The sequence below is a fragment of the Carettochelys insculpta genome, chromosome 18 (genome assembly GCF_033958435.1).
Source record: "Carettochelys insculpta isolate YL-2023 chromosome 18, ASM3395843v1, whole genome shotgun sequence".
NCBI classification, from domain to species: Eukaryota; Metazoa; Chordata; order Testudines; family Carettochelyidae; genus Carettochelys; species Carettochelys insculpta.
In genome coordinates, this window is record NC_134154.1 from 31,770,019 (window position 1) to 31,787,439 (window position 17,421).

At 40.9% G+C, this 17,421-nt stretch overlaps 1 protein-coding gene across 1 annotated transcript in view; it reads right to left on the minus strand.

Annotated features, from left to right (window-relative positions):
* PITPNB (phosphatidylinositol transfer protein beta) overlaps positions 1-17,421 on the minus strand; it is an 84,489-nt gene that overhangs the window by 49,390 nt on the left and 17,678 nt on the right. Inside the window, exons 4-7 of the mRNA XM_075012475.1 lie at positions 15,851-15,942; positions 14,829-14,836; positions 10,283-10,357; positions 7,202-7,285 (exon numbers count right to left, since the gene is read on the minus strand). Coding sequence (XP_074868576.1) covers positions 7,202-7,285; positions 10,283-10,357; positions 14,829-14,836; positions 15,851-15,942 — 259 coding nt within the window. The remainder of the gene's footprint in view (positions 1-7,201; positions 7,286-10,282; positions 10,358-14,828; positions 14,837-15,850; positions 15,943-17,421) is intronic.

Sequence of the window (17,421 nt, forward strand, 5' to 3'; positions counted from 1 at the left end):
AATCTTGAGCAGTTATGGCTAAATTAAGGTAATGTTTATTATAAAGCTAATACAGGAATAAAAGGTATTTTAGTTATGACACTACAGTAATGACCTCCCATCTTTCACCAAATTCTTTGTGTCGCCACTGGTCAGAAGTCATGGAGAAGTCTGTGTGAACTTAATATGCAACAGCTATTCAACACTAATTCTCATGTAGAGGTTCGTATCCTGCACTGAGAATGCATGTTTGCTGATTAATTTCACCACTGTTCAAAGTCCATTAAACTACACAAAGGCACTCAGTGGAGTATCAGTGTTCAGACAAGTAAATAATCAACAGTCATTCCAAGATTTTCCCACCATAGAAACTCCTTCTAAGGGGCAGAGTCGTGGTTACACATGCAACCTTAGCTTTGGTAGCTTGGCACGTTTGCATGCCTAAACACACAGCTTTGTTTTTTCCACAGCAGATTTTATATTCTCTTATCTTTGGAAATGATTTGTTCAGACACCATTGGAACACCCTATTCTGCACAATGGTGGGCCATCTCTTAGCACTTTGCACAGGGGAAGAATGAACAGGGAAACATCCACCTGCTCTTGGGCAGGCGCAGAAAGGCCAGCAATACAAGATAAGACAGGAGAGAAAGCATTACAAATGAAGATTTACAGACAAGTAAAATCTGTTCTTTAAGCAAAAATTACCATGATTAGCCCACTTTATTTAAAAAAATTGTGGAACAAGACTGTTTTGTGCAAAGATGCTACATCACTTAACCCACATCTGATTAAGAGCAGAGGAAAAAGTGAGACTGTCTGGATTAAAACCTCTTGATGTGCAAGACAGAATTGTTGGCACTCTTCTCAGATCCAGGCCCTCCTCGCAGGCCTGAAGAAAGGAGTCTGGACTAGACCCAGATCTCAGACAAACAAGAGCTCTTTTCAGAATTCAAGGGAAATATCTCTATAGCCAGAGCATAATTCCCAACAGCAGCAAGTCCTTCTTAGGAAGTGAAACAGACAACTGCTGTACAAACTGTACAGCTAAAAAAAATGGAAAGCTTCTTGAAAGCTGAAGAGAGACAGGCAAAACAAGGCAAGAGAATGTGGGGAATTCAAAGGCATTTTCAATGTATAGCACTTCAAAGGCACCTTCAGCATTATTTGTAACAGTACTAAAGTGCCCATGTAACCAGCTCTTCCACATTGACCCAGAGCTGAGATAGAGGACACTTGACAACAGTTTAAAAAAAACACACTTAGGCTATGTCTACACTTGTTCCCCCACCTTTTGAAAGGGGGATGCTAACGACACACTTCAGGATATGCTAATGAGATGATGCAATGAATATGCAGTGCCTCATTAGCATAACGCCAGCCACAGCACTTCATGCATGGCTCATCTACACAGGGTCCTTTTCGAAAGGACGCTGCACACTTCAAATTCCCCTTATTCCTATTTGGTTATAGAAATAAGGGGATTTCTAAGCATGCAGCATCCTTTCGAAACAGACCCCCATGTAGACAAGCTGTGCGCGATCGGAAGTGGCACTTTCGAAGTACCACAGCTGCCACTATTCTAATGATGCACTGCATATTCGTTGCAGTGCCTCATTAGAATCCCCCATTCGGGGGGGGGGGGGGTCTAGTGTAGACATAGCCTTAACAGCTAAGTGCTATTTCAAAATGTATTTGTGTGTAGTAGCATTATTTAGAAATAAGGCTGCTGTATAGACATAGCCCTCTTTTCTAAGCTTACAAAGACTGGGACTTTTCATCAATTCTCATGTGGCAGCCATTCCAAAGCCTTAATCATGTGTTGCCCTTTTCTGAACTTTTTCCAAGGCCACAATATCTTTTTTTGAGCTGAGGCAATCATATTTGTTTACAGTATTCAAGATGTCAGTGTACCGTGGATTTATATAGAGGCAATAAAATATTCTGTCTTTGTGCTCCACCCCTTCTTTAACAATTCCTAACACTGTTCGGTTTTTTGACTCGGGCTGCACATTGAGTGGATGTTTTCAGAGAACCATCCACAATGACTCCAAGATCACTTGAGTGGTAACAGCTAATTTAGTCCTGTAATTTTGAACATGCACTTGAGATTATGTTTTCCAACATGCATTACTTTCTATTATCTATATTAAAATTCATCTGCCACGCATTCATCAAGTAGTGCATGAGGTGTGCTAACTGTTGTAATGTACAGACTCAACTTTTCTGAGTGAGACTAGAAGTTCCTAAGCCACTTCCCACATGTTGTGTCAGCCAAACTGCAGGGCTAACAAAACGAATTTAGCTGCACAACGTGCCATGAACAGAGTCCTCAAATCAAAGCACCTTGCTACCTTCAAAGAAACAAGTATTCATTCTTGAGTGGAAATATTTAAAAAAAAAGTTGTCAACTGTTTATTTCAAATTTGAGCTATATTTCTAATGACAGCTATAGAACAAGGATGGTACCACACACTCCATAGAAATTCTGTGAAGTCAGCTATTTGTGTGCCATTGCTATAAAGTTTACTGATCTGTACTACATATTACTAAAAAACAGATGAAACAAAACATGACTCAGGTATGGTCTGGAAAAAGGCAGATGTAATCTCAATGCACAGAAATAGCTACAAATCTGATTTTAATTTCATTGTTTTCACTAGGCTCATATGCTTTCTGATTACTTCAAAAATGTAACCTCTTCTTACGTTAAATGTATGTATATTTCGGCATATGCTTTCAAGCTTCATCCTTTCTTGGGATGTGACTTACATATACAAAAAAAAAAAAAAAATCACAAATGTTACTTCGACTAAGTGCTGGAGATGATTAAGAAAGACCTGGTTTAAACATATAACTTCAGAAAACAGCAGATATCTGCCAAATCATTTATATACATTTTTACATGGCTATGGGTTAGCATATGCTTCCCACAGAATCTTTAAGAAATTTACTAATTTTAGATTTTTATGGTTATAGTTCTGATTACAGTTGGAAACTAAAGGAACTGCCACCCACAGAGTTTGGCCAAAAAGTTTACTCACTTAATACAGAGGACAAAAGTTTCTGCCTAAGAATTTAGATAAACTGCTAGAAAGTTAAAAATTTGATTATCTTATTTTCAGGAAAAAAATGTGAATTGATGGGAAAATGTATAGAACTTTTCACAGACACAAGAGCAGCAAAGTACCACAAAGATTCTACACAAAGTAAGACAGGAAACGCACCCACACTATCCCCATTTAGGGCAACCGGCAGGGACACTGCAGCCGCCCACGCTCCCCCACTTCACCGAGACTTGGAGAACTTCTGCCAGTAACTGTGCCTGTGTGGCTCCTGACAGGAAAGTCAGTTGTGGGGGAGGGCCCAAATAAGGGACAATTAATCCCTTTTAAAAAATTAGCAGGGACATCTTTTCAGCTTCCCTAATATGGGATGGATAGTCATCCTATCCCCTCTCCTCAATAAAACCAGAACTAATGCTGACAAATCAGAAAAATAGTTATCAAGGTTGGCAAATCAGAAGAGCAAAGGGGCAGCAAGAGGGAAGTGCAGAAGTTAAGAGTTAGATAAAACAAAGTATGTAAGAGAGTCCTTATAATGGGCCAGAACTAATACTGTGACTGAAGGAAAAATAGATCCAGTGATCTAAAGCATTCCATAGAATACTCAAAGCAATCAGGCAAGAAGTGTTCAATCTCCACTTACCATCTGAGGCAGAGATATTGAGCTACAGTGCCTGGTCTGATACTGTGTAGCGCCCATTCTCTGATAGTACATGAAGGGTAGATAGTAAATATCAGCATTTACATTAAGAGGACCCACAGAACTGAAAGATTTAAGTACTACTACTTCCTTGGAGTCTAATAATACAGCTTCACATATTTACAAACAAAGCTATATTATGACCAGAACCAGTATTCTTACAGGTAAGCACTGATATTGCCTGCCACCGTTTCAGGCTTGAAATCAGAAAAACCCAAACGCTTACCTGCCGCTTGAGCTATTCTAAGGCTCTGTGCAAATGTCAAAACCACAATAAGGTACAATAAAGATTGGATTCCTGACTGCATGAAATATGCACAACATTTAACTTCATTTAAAAGGGGAGGGCCTTAGAAAAATATTCTAAATATAAACAAAATTACAGTGAACGCAGTTTAAATGCGCAGATGTCCTTACCTCCATAAGCAACACATTAAAACAGAGTGTATTCTATCAGTGGTTGGGATTGTTATAAAAGAGGACTTCCAAAAAAGCAAGTGAAAAATGATGTGCAGTGGGGAAAGAACGGTGTGTTTGTGCATAAGTAGGAGATGGACAAGACAGCAATACAAACACAGATTAAGTTTTCTTGCAAAACTGTGTTCTAAGCAATCTAGCAGCTAACCTTCTAATCAAGGTATTTTACATACTTCTCTAGATTAACTATGTAACCAAACAGCAGTTGGTTAGTGAATGGACATGCATGAAACTTACATGAAATGTATATTTTCTCCTAGCATGTAAGCAAATGGAAAGGAGACAGCATTAAACATTTAAAGTCTGGAGATAACACAATCAAGGAGGAATGTATAGTCTTTGTACCTATACATTACAATGCAATGTGATGAGTCTTCTTTCTGTTTCCTAAGGGACATGTAACACTTCTGCAACTATTTCCATGCCTTGTTCCCTCATCCCCAGACACACTGCTGTTTCCACATTAGCTGGCCTGGCAGCAATTACAGTTTCTAACAATCAGAGGTGTGAGGTTCTGAACAGCCTCTTAATAGAAGTAATGAGAGCAAGCTATCTAGCTAGTTTTCAGATGGAGCTTTCCAAATTTATGAACATTTGCTGCTGTAACAGAAGACCGGACTCCATGACCAAGAAGTTCCTTTCCAGTTCTATGTGCTATGTTCCTTGAGCATATCCACTACCGCAACAACAACACTGTGCACCCGTATACACTAAGTAACTGTGCAACCTTACCATTCCACCCTGTGTCATTTTCACTGTTGTACCCTCCCTGAATTTTGTCTCATCTGAAACTGGGTTGCAAATTTGCAGGGCAAAGTGCAGAGGAGGTGTTTAGCATACTTCTAAGTGTTTTGAATAATAAATAGCAGTAACAAATCAGTAACCGGAGAGGTGAGGCTGAAGAAGTGACATGGGTGTTTAACTACAGTTGGCCAATATATTGGTCAGCAGAGATGAAAGACCAGCCCATCTGATAAATGATGCACTGAAGGGTAGAGGTGTTCAATAAAGTTTGAAGAGATAGAAAAATCAATTCTCCAACATGGATTTCAGCACAAAGACAGGCCTGCTTGAACTTGCAATAATCCAGCTAAGGGCAGATTGAAAAATGAATTCCTAAAACAGCGATCAAAAGGCATGGCCTACTCGCAGTTCTGTGCCTCGCCATGCAGAAGAGCTGTATTCGATTCTTCTTTCAATTTCAGCCTTACACTGAAACCAGCACACAAATGTTGAAAGTCAATTACTATATTGTTAAAACTAAAAGCTGTTTACCCAAAATCTGTTGCCCTAATGTGCTGGTTAAAATTAAGCCTGATCAATTAGCAAATGCCCACAAAACTTGAAAGTGTTGAACATTGCGATAAGGACTGTCCATTAATTGCCATTAATGCAAAACAAGTTAACTAGATTAAAAAGATCAGTTGCAATTAATCAGTTTTAAGCATTACCATTAAAATGAATAACTGTAGTGTCCACGAAATATCAATCAGGTGCATTGTGACTCCAACTGTGCCCACTAAAAGATATCTAATGATAACCTGTCAAAGCAACAGCAGTGCATTTTTCAGAAACTCCAACTTTGTAGTCTTCATGAGATACATGTCATGAGTCTTGATCCAATGGTTTCTTGGAAGGGCACTGATTGGAAGTTGCAATTTTTGAGTAATACCTCTTAGCTGCCTGTCATTTACAATGATAAGTAGTCTGCAGTCCATAGCTATTCTCTTTGCAATAGCATTGGTTAAGCTGTTGTACTTTGTTTAATCCATGAGGCTACAGCAACTCTGAAACACTAAGCATATTCTCTCATGACTGGCGGGATTCATTTATTGCTGATGGGAGATGACAAGACCTGAAAGCAGAGACATGTGTAGCGTACAGGAGATATTACAGACTTACAGTATTTTAATGGTACAGGTTGAACCCTTCTAGTGTGATACCCTTGAGACCTGATGGATGCCAACAAAGAATTGGCCAAACCTTAGGAGGTCAATATTAAATGACAGCATTACCACAACTTCCACTGTTTACTGAACTCTTTGAAGACATCTGGGGTAAATGTAAGCTAACCAACAGCACAAAACACAGAGCCCAAATTGGCGAATGTAAACAAACTACGGGACCATGGGAACTTGGTCGCACATGATAGGTGGTCATCCGGCTAACTAAAATCATACTAAACCACACATATTGCTGCACTGGAGTGTGTTGGACTAGAGAGGTTCAACCAGTATTGGAAATCAGCCTTGAATGGGCCACATAAAACCATCCAGAAGTTTTAAAAAATACACTACTGATTCAAAAGACCTGAACTTATGCTGATCTGCTCTATTAACTTTTCCTGATATTTAATCACTCTAGACCATGAGAACACGGTAGAATTTTGCTAGTATACGCCAAGTGAGGAAGTACAGTAAGTAACGGTCAAAACAGAGGTGTTTGATTAATGCATTTTTTAAAACTGGTAATAATCGCTTCTGTTCACTGCGATTAACAGCCCTTAAATTCTGAATCTGTAAGTTGCACTTTGATGATAAAGAGACTGCGCTTTAAAATATGTGTAGGAGGTGAACTGAAAAGGGTTTGTTTTTACAGTGCAAAATATTTGAAAAAATAAACTGAGCACTATGTACTTCATAATCTGTATTGTAACTAGTCAAATATATTTGAAAATGTAGAAAAGCCATCAATTTATAATAAATTTAAACTGGTGTTCTGTTTAACAGTGCAAATAAAACTGATTAATTGCAATGCACGTTTCCAGTCTCATGATTAACGAGAATTTTTTTAATTGTTTGACAGCATCTAATTTAGATGAATACTTCTATTTAGAACAATTTTATGGTTACCTGTCAGAGCAAGTACACTGCCTATAGAAAACAAATTAATATCAATGGAAAACAGTGTTAAAGGTGTAATAAAGGCTAAACTATGTCAGACAGGACTATTGGCCCCCATAAGCACAGTGTCTACTTACTGCTGGCTCTACTTGAGTTCTGTCTGCAATGTCAATATGAACAACTTCAACACTCTTCCATGTGTTTGGATCCAAGTTGTGCACCTGTAACAGGGAAAAGGAACAGTTTAATCCTTTATCACCTTATTGCAGCCACTGCATTAAATTCTGGATTACCCAGATTTTTCCTGAGTTCTACAGAGTTGGACAGGTTTCTTAGAATTACTGAGGGAAGTTACCATTTCATTTTAGTAGTAACGTTATTAAACCTTCAGTTCTTGTGCTTTCAGAGGAGCTTTGTTTTAAGATTAAGTTGTATTCGCCTGTTATTTTCTTTCCATCTAATGGCTTTAAATACCATAATTACAATAATTACATATTCAAACAGCTGAACAAACGTTTCCTTAAATCAGAGAACCCAGAATATTTTGAAGTTGGCTAGCATGAAATGTATGCATTAACAAATCTCTCAAAAGACATGACCTAATGAAAAGAGAAGCTCCCAGATACACAGAATGCATCATGTACATACAGTTGTTACAACATACATATAACTTCAGATTAAGCTCAAGCATGGTCACCTAGGAACACTTTTTACTTTTGTTTTTGTTAGTATAATTCATCCCTTCTGAAGGTTTCTAGCCTGTGTATGAAACAGTCCAGGCAAGTCATCCTAACACTGAAAATGAACAGTTATGTAGGTGCCCATCACTGGTATTTTAATAAATATTCTTCCAATAGATAAGAGAGAGTGGGAACAGTCCAAATTACACACTGCCCTACTGGCACTGAGCCAGCTACAATGAGGCTACATCTACACTACGAGAAATTCAAATTTAAGGCTGTTAGATCAACATCACAACAAGACTGTCTTCACCGTAAATACCATTAGCTTGATTTAGGGAGCACTAACATTGATATAATATTGTTGGAACTGGCTGGGAGTGGTGTCAAGTTCAAATTTAAAAGTTTGAGTAAAAGTCATTGTGGAAGAGCCATGTCTTAAAATCAAATTTATCAGACTCCAGGGACATCTTGTATGTACTCCACTATGCCTCACAGTGCTCTGCTCTAGCTGCTGCTCTCCAGGTGTGCAGAATTAGGTACCAGGAAACCGTGAATTTCAATTTGGAACCAGGAAGCCCATGATCTTGGGATCATGTTTGTAGGAGAGACTGAGAAACGTCTGTCTTTGCTATTAGCACTGAGAGTGCATCTACCCATTACAAATAGCCCCATTGGGGTTCTGTCTTCTACCTCGGCTAGCTGAGCATTTAGTATTTTACTCTGCGTTACCCTGTGCCAGCCGCTGCCCCACCACACCACGTGACAGCATGGCTGTTGTAGGGGTTGTGATTGTTTGAGAGGCCAAGAAACTTCTTCTCAGCAGTTCACATTTGTGCATGCCCTTCCCCCTGCCGTTTCCCACACATGCGCCATGCAGTCGGGGTCTTTCCTATGCTCAACCATATCACGTTGCTAGCCGCTGACCCAGGACATGCCTGCTGTTTAGTGCTGATCATGCTGCCACGCAGCACCAGGTCCTGGCTTGTGCGTGGTGAGTGCTCCAAGTGTGGGAAAGATTTTCAGGGGCCTGCAGCTGCTGGGGTGGGGGTGGAGTCTGTTCTGGTGGCTAAGATTTTCAGGGCGTTGCTGCCACCACGAGGAAGTCTCCGCTGGTGGCTACAAATTGCAGGGCCTGGCTGCCACGTGGGGAAAAACTTCAAGTGGCCCTCGAGCCACAGACCCCACACCTCGCTGCCAAGAGAGTTTTGGGGACCATGTCAACTGGCCATTCAACCTCACAAATACTAAACAGTCACACAATGGCAATGAAATTTGGCAAGCCTCGCGCCCCACCCTCCATTCCACCTGTTGGCAATACCTATGTAGTTAACAAGGAAGACAAATCTTTTTTCCTAGCCTTTTCTATCCTCTTTACTCTAACTTTGGACCCCTGCACGTAGGGAAGAGTGGGTGGAGGGCCACTTCAGAAGACAGACTGTGCACAGAAGCTGTATAATGAAGTGGGAACCCCAAAAACTCTCCCCTCAGCAACGGTTTTTTTTCATAAACTTTACTATCAACTCTTTTTTCATGCTTTTCATTGTGCCTCTATTATTTTCAGGGATCAGATGCAATCAAGGGAGCGGGGCCTCAAGCTGGAGGGTCAGCTGAAAAGACACACCTGCTGATTGTTGTAAAACCTTTCATAAATGAGTTACAGCTGGTTTTAAACAGTAATTCAATTACAGAAGAAAGATTTCTGTGCATTTGGTGATCTTTGTTGGTGCACTAGTTTTCCTTTCTTCAACCTGGAAAAATGGATGTTTGCTTACCACGGGAGGGGAATGAGGGCAATGCGGAAAGATGATATCAAATACCAGCGAAAATACCCAGAATGTTATGAGGATGAGGGAACTGTGGGATACATTCCCACAATGCACTGCTGCAACAGTCAATGTTGCCAACTGAGTGTGACAGTAGAAAGTCAACTTTGTGAGGAGCATGTGGAGAGGTGAGAATACTTCAATTCGAATTTACAAAATCCAGCGTTACAAAATCAATATGAATAAACTCAGTTATCTCGTAGTGTAGACATAGCCTCAGAAGAACAGATCTTAGATAATTTCCAGAATTAGCTGAAAAAGAAATTTCAGCATGTAACATTAATAAAACGATTGAACGATAGGACGAGTGTGTGCTTTCAAAGTATCCACTATAAATCATTAAAAACCCTTGCTGGAGCGAGCCACTGGGATAGGAGATCAACACAAACATCTGGAATAAGACGTTTCCTTGAACAAATGGTGAGGAGCAATATCTAGGTAGCACAATTCCCATTTACTGACTGACCTGAACATCTCATAAGCTTTGAAGAAAAAAAAAAATTGCCTTTCCTGAACCTTTTCCCTCTGTGAGTGTATGGGAAACAGCTGGATTGATTTAAGAGGAGTACTTTTTAATCGTTATGGAGAGAGGGGGCCTTCTTTTAAACATCAGGTGCCATCCACTACCAGAAAAAAATATATACTGGTCCACCAGGTTTCATGTGTGCAGTAAGTATGACAAAGTCTGGGATACCACTGGACCCTGACTTACATTTTCTGATGCCCCGAAGTCGGGTTTATGCCAGGTCTCGATTTTTATGAAGAAATCATCTTTCATATATTCATTCTGTAAGAAACAAAATCAAGCAGCAGAAGGGTGACCATACTTTTTTCCCTGTTAAATCTTATTTAAAAACTTGATTTCCCTACTAAAGGGAGGCACAATAGGCCTTGCCTAACAGCTTTGTTCCCCATTTTAATTCTGATAAACAGGAATAGAAGCCCCATTACTGAACATGGAAACAGTTATGTTTAGATGCTCTACACCTCAAGCTGAAATGCTGGTGAGAGCATAAAATGTAAGGTGCATGATGGTTATTTGATAAATCTAGATACTTACGACACCTTCTCATACAAATACCAAGAATTTGTAAACATTTCAGTTTGTTTCCGAGTGGGTTCAGTATTCTCCACCCCATGTCATTGTAAGTTTTCTACTTCTTCTAAAGTCAGGATTTTATTTTTTTAATTTATGAAGACTGACTACCACAGAAATCTTAACAAAAGGTTGCATACAAACACACTATTCTGTTGTGGGATCTTTCCTACAATACTAGATGTAGGAAATATCCCAAAAGAATTTTCAAGGTTTATGTTCTTTGTATTATGCTAAAATCCAGGAAACATGAAACATAATGAAGCTAGTCATAGAACTCTGCCTAACAAAGTTTCCTTCTTCCCCTCCCTCCTGCCCAAGTAGCAAGGAAAGCAGTTATTGGACACAAAGTGAGAGCATGCCCCTGAATGCATATCCATGTGTGCACATACTGCAATTGTTCAAGCTAAATCTGCTTTACAGACCCATCTGCCCTCCTTTGTACAGCTGGCCTTTAGTGAGACCTGAGCTGTTTTCCTTGCATGTGGCTCCACAGATTCAGAAGCAGAAATTAAATCTGCTTGATGGAGCAGATCAAGCAATTTAACACTACTTCTAATTGACAAAAGATTAGAAAGGAGGCAAGGTACTTTACAAAAACAGAAGACCAATTAATCTTTAAGAGAGACACTTACCATTAATAGTTTAAAAATTTAAGTCAGCTTTCCATGGTACCAGTCCAGATTCTGGGTTAGGTTATTTCAAATCAGTCAGAATTCACTAATCAGGAATAGGAACTTTTGCACGAGGCAGTCTTACTACCCTGCTCTACCCACAGTAAAGTGAACCTTACAGATTTGACTTAATCACACTGCCTCACCAGAGCTGACTTTTCGGACAAACTACCTATTGGAGAGAGTGAAATATTTGACAAATGAAGGAATTTCATTTGTCAGGAGAGAGAGAAAAAACCCTTTTTCTGATTACAGCTGATTATTATCTTGGATGTTTCACAAAAAATGCTGAATTTTTGGCAAGGCATATATAAAAAGAAGGAATCTTCTGCCATATGGTAAAGAAGCTTGAGTTAATGTAAGCTTCCCAATGAGGCTGTCTGGACCTTCAGAACATTCCCAGGTCCCAAGCCCTTCTCTGTAACAGACACCTGAACTCACTCTGGCCTGGATTATCTATCATCTGCTCAAGACTCAATAAAGTATCCTCATTTCAGCGCCTTAAAAACATTTTAGTTTTCAGTGTTGAGGAAACGCCTGAGAGTTCTGAGATGAGAGCATCCTGTCCATAGGATGGTTGCGGACAGCTGCCCCCAGCCTACTGCTTTGGGGGCCCTGCAGCAGCTGCTTCACTCATACTATGGATGGGATAGTCCTCCATGCTAAGCACAAAGCCAAGGTGGTTGTGGGAGAGGGCCTAGCACAAGGCACCAGCAGGGGTGCCTCCCCACCATTCACAATGGTGGTACCCAGCTACCTGGCATCCTCTTCCACTTCACTGCTCTCTCCCATCCCACTGACTATGGCGTCAGAAAGCAGAGCACTCTGGTCATGACCCTTGCCCCAGCCCACTCTCCTGAGCAATGTAGGGCTTGGGGAGCAGGCTGGGGCTGGAGTACTCTGCTTCCCCATCACTGTGGTGGGGCAGAGCGCAGTGGTCTGGGAGATGTATGCAGGGACAGAGTAGAACAGGCCGCCAGGTTGGTCTGGTGCTCGCTGCCATAGTGTGGTGTGTGTGGGGAGTAACCTCTGTTGCCACCCCATGCCAGGCCCCCAGGTATTCTGCTGGCTTCCATTGTTCGGGGGAGGGGGCTTTGGGCAGGGGGTGCAATGGGGTGGGGAGGTTGTCCTGGACCCTGCACATCCCCAGGGACAGCCCTATCTGAGATATCAGTGTTATCTCTAGACAGGATCCACGTACATGCTGGCATGGTGTATTTCTCCCAAGAAACCCAGTGCCAATTGACTAATTTCAAGATACAGTGGCTATAGACTAGAAAGAGATGAAAAAATGGTTTAAATATGTCTACTCTATTTTTAACAAAGAGAATGGGTTTTGCGATTGATTGCAAGTCTACTTGTGTCCTCCTTACTCTGACTAGTCTAGCTTTATTATGCTGGCTTGTGATGGTGCAGGAGGCCAAACTAGTGTCACAAAGGAAGTTACTCATTTATAAAAACCTAACATTAATTTAAATGCGCTTTACTGCACTGCCAGGTAGAAGTGCTTTGCACATCGACCTAGAGAGCCAAACATGCAAAATGATGCATGAGGTTACAGAAATTCCCACTGAATGGTGATAGCAGTTGTGTGTTCATTCTATTAAACCATTACCACTGAGCACACCAGCTTTATTCAGTGCAAGGACACTGTTTTGAGCATTTCTTATACATGTCCACAGAAGAGATGTCTTATTTGGTAATTTGCAAGAACTCAATCAAATGAGGAAGTGCTAAGCCTTTTGCCTTCTAGAGCTGCACTCAGCTTGAAGAATTACAAGGCAGACTAGATATTCAGCAGAAAAAAATTCAGCAGTGGACTTTAGGTTGGAACCACAGCAAGAACTGCTGCTGCAGACCAGACCTGTGCTCCATCTAATACAGTATTCTGTCTCCTGGAAGTTCAAAGAACCAAGCATTTTCCATTTCTAAAGTCGGTGAGTGAATCCCACAAGGAGAAATGTGCAAGTAAATATGTACAGTATGCCTAATTTAGTCTTATGTGGGGACAGAGTAACAGCTCAGATAACCTGGGACCTTTTATATATGCACACTGATCTGGGAGTTATTGGAGGTTTTACCCTTCTCAAAGACAACGATGGAAACTAAAGCTCCTATGACAGGTCAGGCCAGAGGGCTACAAACATGTCCGGGTGATATATTAGCCCTAGATTGAATAGGTCCCTGTTCCTAGAATAAACTAGCAAGGGCTGGTCCACACCCAGCAGGACCTGCTCAAAGCAAGCAGGGCAATTAGTCCAATAAAACACCTGAGGGCTAATTAGGAGGCTTGCAGACTCAAGGAAGCCAGGCTAATCAGGATAGCTGGAGCTGATTAAGAACCAGCTGAGACTGGTTATAAAAAGGCTTTTTCCTTGTGCTGACTCAGTTGCTGGGTGAGGAGTGGAGGAAATAACCAGGGGGTGGTGAGAGAGACAAGCACACACAAGCAGGTACCAGTGGGAAGAGCCTGTCATAAGGAGGGTGCTGGGGGGAAGTGGCCCAGGGAATCACTGTCGAACAACTGAAACTTGACTCATTGTGGGCAGCTGCTACCACAGGGTCCCTGGGCTGGAGCCCTGAGTAGAGGGTGGACCAGGGCTTCCCTCATTCCAGCTCATTCCTCCATCCAGCACAGGAGAAGGAACGACTTGGTGGAGGGGTCTGTCTTGCCTGAATCATTTGGAGGGGCAGCAGAGTCTATGGAGTGTGGTATCCCCTCTTTTCACTACACTTGCCAATGATGAGTGCAGCTCACCAATCCAGCTGGCTGATATCTAACCTGAGGCTGCTCTGAGCTGGAGGCAAATAATCCACCAAAAAGCAGGGAACCCACCAAGCCAGAGGAGGAGCTTGGTCACACTGCCTAGGAAGGACTGCTGGGGGATGTTTTAGGTTTTTTTATCCAGTTTGCCCTAATGGAATGGGGTATGTACTTACATTTTGGACGTGCAATTGACCTTCCTTACCATCAGCTTCCCTGAAGACCCTTCCATAGAACAGAGAATTAGAGAAAGCTTGCACTATCTTAGCTGCTCTCTGATGAAAAGAAAGCTCCTCCAGAGGTACTATCTATCCATTTCAAACAGAACAGATGCACAGACCCTGCCATAACTGTGTGGCGAGTGCTGGATGCAATAAGGCAAAGCTACCTTGCTATCGTAGGCTGGAGAGAAAGAGACCAAGGCAACTTAGTCCTTTCCCTGGATAGCTTCCTGTAGAAATACTGACATTTTAAACTGTAGTCAAAGCTATTAAACTATTTAGCCATGGTGTACTCTTGCAATATCAAGAATGATGAAGAGCAGAACAAGGTAAATCTGAGGAAGGTGTGCTAACAAGTGATTGATCTGAAAATTCTTATTTTAACTGGTGGAACCTTACCTAAGAGAGTAGGGATTGGGAGATAAGAAGCATCAGAAAGTCAGTTATAACTTTAACCACCAAGAGCCACATTAAAACATTTCATAAATAATCCAAATACTCACTGTCACAACTGAAAGCCGGAGGGACATGCAATGAAAAGGAAAAACAGGCATTCAAAATCATGTTAATATGTGCAACACTGTCACAAGTCTTAATTCTAAAGCAATCTGTAATATAAACTGAGTTATATACAGAGAGCATAATACATTCCTCTTAAAAACCCCCTTGTTCAATAAGACGCTCCCCACCCCACAAAGAAATAAGCATGCTTCTTTGAACCAGCTTGTTAACGTTTAAAGATGAAGCATGTTAAGATATTTTAAATCTCTGACACCAGGTAAGAAACTAAAAACGGACAGAATTCTTGAAACTTAAAGAAATCAAAGCTTCATAAAAGGAATATGGTGAATGAATTTGCTTTACACACACTCCTCCTGTAAGATCCGAGAGTTTTCTGGACATTAATATCGTATCAAATTAAAGGGACTGACCGCTATCTACAATCATTTTTAAGCTTTGCACTCATTTGCAGAAGCCTTTAGGGACTGTAAATAATGTTTCTTGCCTAACAGGTTTTACCCTAGACTTATAAAGAGACCTCAGTCAAGTTATTTAATCTTGTATTGGGGTCATAATATGCTAGCATCTAATTAAGTCTGGGGAGTGCAATCTTCTGGTTAACTTAAGTCGTCCTGTATCAAAGAAGTAGCTGTGGTAGTCTGTATCTTCAAAACAATAAGTCGTCCTGTGGCACCTTACAGACTAACAGGTACTTTGGAGCATAAGCTTTTGTGGGCAAAGACCCGATTCATCAGATGCATGGCTCATGCATCTGACGAAGCGGGTCTTTGCCCACGAAAGCTTATGCTCCAAAGTACCTGTTAGTCTGTAAGGTGCCACAGGACTTGTTGTTGTTTAAGTTGTCCTGTTTTTCATGGCTGCATAGCTCAGCCAGACAGAGTCCGACAAAAAGTGATCTGTAAGATATTTTCCACTCAATTAAAAATCTTTGGGGCCTAAACCACTTAACAGCATTGCTAAGTTATATAGCAAAAATAGAAGGATCAGTTCAGAGCAAACTTACTTGTTCTACAATATGGATATGCGTTCCAAGCCTTTTCATGGAATACCAAGGAGCCTTCAGGAGCAATCATCCTTACAAACCCAGGAACTTTACTGCGGAAAGCAAAATATTGTACGTTTGTTACAGCTTTGACAAGTGAATGAAACTGCACACTGATTTCTAGCAATTTAATTGAAAATGCACATTTTACTCAAGGATATTAAGTTATTATGCACAAGCAATCAGTTTAATTTGTATGAACTGAAATTATATTACCATTCCCAAAGCAACTGAACCAATTAAGCTTATTTTCAGAACCATTATGATCTCAAATTCCATTTAGCTTTCCTTTCTCTTCAAACAAACACCAATGTGTAAAGAAATTCTGCTCCTCTCTCTAGGAGCACAACGTAACAGATGAAGTCATATAGCCCTGTTAGCTCGGACCTAGAACCTGGATAGGAATCCATCAAATTATCCCCCAGGATGTCTGGAAGTCAATAATGGATTCTTTCCTGGGATAGGAATTGCCTGGCATGATTAAACCTAAGGTCCACTTTGCCCAGAATTTTCTACACAAGAATGAGTAAGAGAATTTTTCTCTGAACCCCAAGCAGCACTGGCTTATGCCCTGAAACAGCAGAGTGTCATGAATGATATAATTATCTATCCATAATGGATCAGAAGTAGCTCTGCCACTGAAGAAGTGTTTTTCTAAAGAACTGCAAGCAAGTTTGAAGCTTATAAAATTGTAATCAGTATACAGACTGAAGCCAGGTACAGTGTAGACACTTACACTCAGCTTTGCCCAGGCATTTCCAAAACAACCTGCAACAACCTTCCAGGAGTTAATTGTTCCTTTCCACGCTATTTAATCCCATATATAGTAAACTCTTTCATATCCAGCATTCTATCATCTGGAACTCTCAAACAACTGGAATTTTAACCATAAGGAAGTTTTAGTTACATTTTCCTTAAGAACAGTATAGTGAAAATACATACATACAAATACAGTATAAGAGTACAGTGCACAATACTACAGGTGTTGGTAAATAAAGTAAATCTTGTCTTTCTTTTAGTTTTATGCATTGCTAGTTATACTTACTTCACTATTGTCCAGAATGTCTGAGTATCCAGCAACCTCTCAGTCCTGGGGCTGCCAGATATGAAAGAGTTTACTGTATTGTGGTATTTTTGACATTACCTGCTATGTGGTTAGATGACTACTGAACTCACTTCTCTAACTCAGGATTTTACCTCTGACTGCTCAGTGTGAAAGACTCAAGTCCCATCAAGTCTGCTTGAGTTCCACATAATCGCTTCTTCACCTCCTCTAGGCTGTATCAGCACTACAGCAATCTGTGGGCAGAAGTCACTGCCAGAAGAGATCTTCCAACAAAACTTCTGTCAACACATCACGTCCACACCGAATCAGATCGCTCTATTGATCCGTTCTGTTGACACAGCAGCCAGACTACCTGGATGTTCTCACGACAAAATGGCCCCTGGAACCCATCAAACAAGGCTGCGTGACCAGCAAGCTCTTACAGGAGCACCAGCCAGCCATGCCTTTAAAAGGACCCACCACCTAC